This window comes from Drosophila obscura, unplaced genomic scaffold, assembly GCF_018151105.1.
Source record: "Drosophila obscura isolate BZ-5 IFL unplaced genomic scaffold, ASM1815110v1 contig_1, whole genome shotgun sequence".
Classification (NCBI taxonomy): domain Eukaryota; kingdom Metazoa; phylum Arthropoda; class Insecta; order Diptera; family Drosophilidae; genus Drosophila; species Drosophila obscura.
This window is the reverse complement of record NW_024542679.1, coordinates 9,554,065-9,560,514: the sequence shown is the minus strand read 5'-3', so window position 1 is coordinate 9,560,514 and position 6,450 is coordinate 9,554,065. Positions and strand designations below refer to the sequence as shown.

At 41.5% G+C, this 6,450-nt stretch overlaps 3 protein-coding genes across 3 annotated transcripts; 1 reads left to right on the top strand and 2 right to left on the bottom strand.

Moving 5' to 3' along the window:
• Positions 1–126: 126 nt before the first annotated feature.
• On the bottom strand, positions 127–1,560 carry LOC121403779 (ATP-binding cassette sub-family A member 17-like). The gene is made up of 5 exons (XM_041594059.1): positions 1,432–1,560; positions 1,228–1,371; positions 520–1,176; positions 371–457; positions 127–309 (listed from the first exon to the last, which is right to left on the bottom strand). Exons 1-5 carry the CDS (start codon positions 1,491–1,493, stop codon positions 135–137), a joined length of 1,125 nt encoding a protein of 374 aa, XP_041449993.1. The 5' UTR covers positions 1,494–1,560; the 3' UTR covers positions 127–134.
• Positions 1,561–1,608: 48 nt separating this feature from the next.
• Positions 1,609–5,712, bottom strand: LOC111077659 (ATP-binding cassette sub-family A member 12-like). Its single transcript, XM_041592145.1, has 7 exons — positions 5,458–5,712; positions 4,768–5,347; positions 3,324–4,714; positions 2,476–3,269; positions 2,019–2,395; positions 1,834–1,959; positions 1,609–1,772 (listed from the first exon to the last, which is right to left on the bottom strand). The coding sequence occupies exons 3-7, from the start codon at positions 4,152–4,154 to the stop codon at positions 1,609–1,611; spliced, it is 2,292 nt and encodes a 763-aa protein (XP_041448079.1). The 5' UTR covers positions 4,155–4,714; positions 4,768–5,347; positions 5,458–5,712.
• Positions 5,713–5,804: 92 nt separating this feature from the next.
• LOC111077660 lies at positions 5,805–6,437 on the top strand. Its single transcript, XM_022372020.2, has 2 exons — positions 5,805–6,040; positions 6,107–6,437. The coding sequence occupies exons 1-2, from the start codon at positions 6,007–6,009 to the stop codon at positions 6,355–6,357; spliced, it is 285 nt and encodes a 94-aa protein (XP_022227712.2). The 5' UTR covers positions 5,805–6,006; the 3' UTR covers positions 6,358–6,437.
• The last annotated feature ends 13 nt before the right edge of the window (positions 6,438–6,450 follow it).

Below are 6,450 nucleotides of genomic sequence, written 5' to 3'. Positions count from 1 at the left end.
CAGGCCTAATTTCAAAATGTTACCGCCGATATCTTCAGCCTATCGCACAAATATACCGATATCGTTTTGCAACTAGCCCTGTAAAATATCGAAAAATAAGAAGAAGAGCATTTTAACAGTTATTCCCTATTAATTTATTTTAGAATTCGAAAGTTTTGAGTCACAAAGGTTAGTTCAATATTCTCATGTTTTAAATGGAAGTCCGAAATGAAAAGTTCGTGTCGGTTTTGTTCTATTATTTTGAAGGCTTCGGCGAGTGGAATCGTAGTGTTGTTTATGTAATACAAAAGATCCCCCTGAACTTTCTCTCTGCAGGTAAAACAAATGTTTAAGGAAGTGCAATACATAGAAATAGACTATATGTACTTACAGCAGATAAACTGTTTGGAATGCGTGCAACAGGAATGTAGTTATATTGGAAACTATTTCTTGCTCGCTTGGTTGAAATCGTACATTTCTGTAAGTATATTTTTATATTGGGGTACAGTACGGTACAATTATTTAAAAGTAATTGCTTACCTCACACTTTGCACTATCGCATGTGGTCTGACTTTTACCATTAATATCAATCCTGGCTTTAAACTATTTCGAAAGCTCTCTACAGAACCAATACCAATTACTTTGCCCCGGTTTAGCAGTGCCATTCGATTGCAAAGCGATTGAAAATCTTCAATATTGTTTGAGGATAATAGTATGGTGCTGCCACATTCGTTGACGCTTTTTAGCACATCCAAAACATCCGATCGATGCGCCCTCTCCACTCCAGCGGTTGGCTCATCCAATATAATAAGTGGCGGTGTTCCTATTACTGCAATTGCTGTGCTTAATTTTCGTCTGTCACTGACCGTATACTTCCCGGAAGATTTATCCAAATGCTCCCGAAAGTTGAGATTTTCGGCCAGTTCTTCGGATACTTCTCGCACTTTATATGCTCTTATGCCACGAATAAGACAAAATATTTTTAAATTTTCACGACCTGTAAATTTGGACTCAAAACAATCGGTTTGGGGGCAATATCCCATATATTTGTAGGCCTTGTAGCGGTTTATTTTCCTGCTGTGAACGTCGATGCCTTTGACTAGAACACGACCCGAAGATAGATTGATATCCGATACAATTACTTTATTAATACTAGTCTTTCCAGACCGTTCACCCACTAATCCAAGAACATCCATTCTATAAAAGAACAGATAAAGAACCATCAAGTAAATATGTATATTAACTTGCGGCTTGAGTCCAAATGTGACATCTCTCACTGGGCTTTTGAAGTGCCTTGTTTCCGCATTCTCCAATAGAAGTGTATGGTTTCTCAGCTCATTTCGGGTCATTCTCTGGACATCACAATAGTCGGGATGTTCACCGCCTGTATGCCTATCAGAAAACATAAATTATTACATGCACATATCCAAATATCCATATTTTAAGTCTTACCTTTGTCGTCTCTTGCAAAAGGATCCCCGCTCACGCAGCAAGAGTATGACATAAAACAACATGGCTGTGCCGATCAGTGCCAGTATGTTTGGGAGTCCAGCGTAAATGCAGCTCCAGTGTGGGTGAATCTCTGCAATACATTAGGTTAGGGCTCTGTTTTCAGAGGCAGTCGTATGATCATTCACCGCATCCTCCATACAGTTTGTCTGTTCTGTCCTTGCACACTCTATGCGACGATGCCTCCATGCAGATGGCATGGACCAATGCAATGGCCGAGTATGTGGGTATTAAATAAAGGAAACCAAATACTTTATCCGAGGCAGGCCACTCAAAGGGTATCGCTGGAAAGGGTAAGACAATCAAAGAAGCAATCTTTAACACCCAATATATGGGTGTACTAACCCAATATAAACAATATTAATACCGGTATAATCCATGCACAAATATCTCGCGTAAAGAACTGCATCAGCAGGTATAAAAATAGCAGCAGGGCGCAGCTAAACAGAATCAGGGCAATGGCATATGCCACTACAAAATAATTTATAATTTAATTAATTATGTTGCAAGATCAAGAGCTGGCCTATTACCTGCCTCATCATCGAAATTCTTTTGGAGAAGTAGCGTCATGGTTGTTACCAGCGACACGGACAAAATGGAAAGCAACATCCAGTCAACCAATAAGTGGGACAGCCAGAATGTTGTCATATTAATGCCCTGCACCTGTTGCATTAGCTTGTAGCCGATGCGCCGCTCTCTGACAATGTAGGCGGCAAAGAAGCCGCTGAAAATGCTAACGCACAACAGATTCAGATATAATGATCCACTCTCAAAGCAGTCGACTTGACGGACTGTGGAATTTTCGCTGTACTGAATTGATGGATACGGATGATTGTTGAAGTTGATGTTCTTTATAAGCATTGGCATTGCTCTATTTGGATCAGCGCAAAATAGACCCAAAAATCCACTAAAATTATTTGAAAATGGTTAAGTTATGCCTATGCTTTACGAGTTACGAGCTAAAATTATAAGTAAATAAATGCTCACCTGTTGGCCAAGTAGCCCATTATGGCTGCTGCAACGGCTTCCGAATGTAACCATTTTCGGCTGTAATATATTTGATATTCGCACTGTTTGATCTGTATGCCAAAGACATAGACATCGTTCAGGTAATTTGCACGTGCGTCCAATTCTTTCACCGATATATCATCTGCGATGCAGCCAGTTATTTTCATCTTTAGTAGTTGTATCAGTGGATTCTCATCGTTGAAGTCTCTGAGAAAAGCCACACGACAATTGGGTCCATATATGTCCAGCCTAAGCGGCATTAGGTCCTGCGATACGAAATCCATGCCTACCTCCGCACGGTATTTGTCTGCAATTGGCCAACTATAAAAGTACGTTTGCAGCGCCGAGATTGCGAAGATCAGCAGCGTGAAAAGCATAAGGAACACCACAAAATTATGCTTTATGTGATAGAACTTTTTCAGTAGCATCGCATGCCATTGATTGATGCACAATTTACAGCCATACAATAAACTTTCATCGGGTTCGGGGGAGCTGGCTGCACAATTTCCCCTGCTATTTTCCATGCCCGGCGAGGTGGCTTTTACGAATTTCTTTATAATGGGCGTAGTGCCAATGCCCAGGGCACCCATATTAAAACGATTGGCTCCATTCTCCAACACCTGAAGCAATGGCACAATGCTGCGACAATAGGATTGGGGTATGTTGTAGGCTATTTCAAATGGTTTGTCCGAGGATGCCGTCGTCTCTGGTATGTATTGCAATACCAATGATGTTAGCTGTGGCTCTTCACATATTTCACCTTGCGAACAGACCTGGCAAATAAATAAAAATAGCAGACGTATCATAAATAGAGTTTATAGCTTTACCAATTGATATCCAGAGCCATGGGTGTTTTTTAAAAATGTGGAAGTGCCATTGAAAAGCAGTTGACCATCGCATATAATGGCCAAACGGTCGCCCAGAACATCCGCCTCTTCGATGTGGTATGTGGTGATAATTAAAGTCCTGCATCGCTTCTCCGATTGCAGCAGATCCCACAGCAATCTGCGCTCGCAGGGCTCCAGGCCCTCGCTGGGTTCGTCCAGCACCACAATACGCGGATTGCCACAAAAGGCACAGGCCACAGACAATCGCCGCCGGTCGGCTCTACACAGGCAGCGGCTTTTCACGTTCCTCACTTGCCAGAGCTCGAGGGCCTTCAAATAGCTTTCCGTGGAACGAACTCTCACATGGGGGCTAATGCCTCGCAGAGCATAGAAGAAGTGCATGTTCTCTTTGACGCTCAGATTGGCGAATAATGGATTATGCTGGGGCGACAGTCCCACCACAGTTCTGCTCGCTCTCGCTATATCTCGGTCGTCAATTTTCACCCAACCCGCCTGGGGGGGAATGCTGCCCGAAATGGAATTGGCAACGGCGGATTTGCCCGAATCAGATAGTCCCAATATGGCCGTTATCTGATCATCATACATATTCATGGTGAAATTAGTCAGTGTCGGCTTTCCCCGTTGACTCCTCTGCAATATGCAGGCCTGCACAACGGCTGGGGACATTTGGCGAGTCCCCTGAAGGCTCTGCTGATAGCCCACGCCCTCTTGATTACTCCGACTGCGTAATCTGGACACTCCGTACCGGCCCGGGAAGCAGAGCTCCACAATTAAGCACAACAGCAGGCAGATGAATGCTGCCAACAGCATTAGGAGCGATATTATGGCAAAACCATTGTGGAAATTTCCTCTTAAGAAATGATCCCACTGCAGCCCCGTGTTATCGTGCTTTTCGTAGTAAAGTATTTTGCGAAGGCCAGCCAAGAATCCAAACTGGAACAACAGGCACAATGGATAGCGCACACCTAATGTTGTGGCATGCAAATAGATATATAGCAGGAAACATAATATCGAAAAGAACACAATCACAATCGCAGCTAGGGCTGCACTTCGCACTAAACTATACACTAAGAAGCAAAAGCAAATGCCGCACACTGTCCAAACGGTAAAAAAACACCAAACGGCTGTGAAACTCGAACAGTTTAAAATGTTACCATGTTTGCATAGCGGTGCCTACAAGAGGTAAACGAATTATGGTTCAGTTTAGGGCTGTATGGATACCCTACCGTTAGTAAGAAAATGGTCAATAAGTTAATCACAGTAGCCAAAATGAAGGTAGATAAAAACCAAGAGATATGCTGGCTAATCCGCCCTGCACTGGAAATACTCATCAGATCCTTTAGTTGCAGAGACTTTTCCCTTACCATATGCTATGTATAAATGAAATCTATATTTTAGATAGTAAACTCCATTGTGCACGTACCATAGCCAAACGAACAAATGGATACATGTAGAGAGAGCTCAAATAAAATGGCAATATATTGCCCAGAGCAGTTGCCATTGGGTCAAGTATTAGGGGATCGAAGAATTCATTATAATGGGCATCGTTAACAAATGGCTTTGACACAATCGTTACGCCATCATCCTTATACTTTTTGGTTATATTGCTGACAGCAGGATATGAGAGAAATGCCACAATTGCGTACATTATCTGTAAGAATCCTTCATTCATATAGAGCGGCCGGGGCGTGTTCTCCTCGTGTCTGACTTGATTTGTATGCCACAACTCAGTTGGCATCGTTCGCAGTGCACTGGGAAATCGAATAGTAACGTCCGTGTTCTCAACGTTTTGACCACCATGTACCTTCCAAATAATACCGCCCAACAAGTGGCCGTTTATCAGGGTATTTTCCATATCAACTTCAGAGGTGACCCGCTCCACAGATCTCAGCTTTAGTACATTAAATAATGCTGCTGTTAGTGGCTGCACTATATGATCCTTGTTTGTAAATAGTAACAGTGTTTTTTCAGGCGTTTCATCGGCAATAATTTCCATTATATTACTAAAGTGTTTGAATTTACAATTAAAAAAAGGACAAGCAATCGAAGAGCAGTAAATTAGCTGGATATTCAAGATAACAAAACTAAAAAAAAATACAAAAATAAAACTCACTACAATGGACTTAGTTTTACATTATCCCCAAGTGTTCCATTTCGCCGTAGGAAGCAATGTGACGAATTCTCTTGATTTACAGAACATCTCAAATACACCAAGTGTGTCATTAGCAGTGGCAGCAACAGACACATTAAAATCTCTAATCTTGTATAACTCTTAAAGTTCTTTAGCAATAGAACACATAATTGGGGTGCCATAACGCATCAATGCAAAAATTATTACTTTTTATTTATTTACTTTTAAAATACTTGTGTATCATGACATGCTAGTCTTACGATACATATATGCATCAAGGGTAAATCCCTAAAATTTATTAACCTTGTACTTTTTATTACTCACCTATCAAAAAGCAAAAAGCAAACATTTGATTAGTTGTTTTAATTCCGAATTTTGAGGACAAGTGACGTATTGGGTTAGACACATAATAAAACATATGTTAGGCAAAAGAATTGGCACGATATTTGCCAAAAAAATTTTACTACAAAAGGGGCCCCCAGCAGATCAGTCAGCATCGAAAGCACTTCAAGCAACAACCAAACACGAAATATGCAGTCTAACAAAGTTGTCTTCCTTGTCTTTGGTGAGTTGAAAGGGAACGAACTTCGAGCTATAGGACGGAGCACTCATATCTAACACTATATTATAGGTGTCCTGGCACTGGTTTTATCCGCCAGCCTATCTGCTGAGGCTGTGGAGCAGGAAAGCGAAGGTATCAGTGATCGTCGCTATCGTTGGGCTTCTGAAGAGGACAACTCCGAGGACTCCCAAGACTTGGAAGATGCCGAAGATCAGGGTAACAATCCTAGTGAGGATGGCACCTGGGAAGAGGCGATCATCGAATATGTACCAGCCGGAACAACCTGGGAAGATCTGGAGAGTGGATCTGCTGAAGCTTAAATCTATTTAAATGTTTGTCAATATTGTTTTTAATTTATATATGTATTTATTTGTTTTTATGAAGAATCCACCAATTAAATTTGAAAACCATTT

Bases quoted from the DNA above. Each gene is read 5' to 3' on its own strand.
- LOC121403779 (XM_041594059.1), bottom strand. From the start codon at position 1,493: ATGTTGTTTTATGTCATACTCTTGCTGCGTGAGCGGGGATCCTTTTGC. The intron at 1,372-1,431 runs GTAAGACTTAAA...GTTTTCTGATAG, and splicing joins TTTTGCAAGAGACGACAAAG to GCATACAGGCGGTGAACATC. The intron at 310-370 runs GTAAGTACATAT...TTTTACCTGCAG, and splicing joins TTCCAAACAGTTTATCTGCT to AGAGAAAGTTCAGGGGGATC.
- LOC111077659 (XM_041592145.1), bottom strand. From the start codon at position 4,154: ATGCTGTTGGCAGCATTCATCTGCCTGCTGTTGTGCTTAATTGTGGAG. The intron at 2,396-2,475 runs GTGAGCATTTAT...AAATAATTTTAG, and splicing joins ATGGGCTACTTGGCCAACAG to TGGATTTTTGGGTCTATTTT. The intron at 1,773-1,833 runs GTTAGTACACCC...TACCCTTTCCAG, and splicing joins ATTAATATTGTTTATATTGG to CGATACCCTTTGAGTGGCCT.
- LOC111077660 (XM_022372020.2), top strand. From the start codon at position 6,007: ATGCAGTCTAACAAAGTTGTCTTCCTTGTCTTTG. The intron at 6,041-6,106 runs GTGAGTTGAAAG...ACTATATTATAG, and splicing joins AGTTGTCTTCCTTGTCTTTG to GTGTCCTGGCACTGGTTTTA.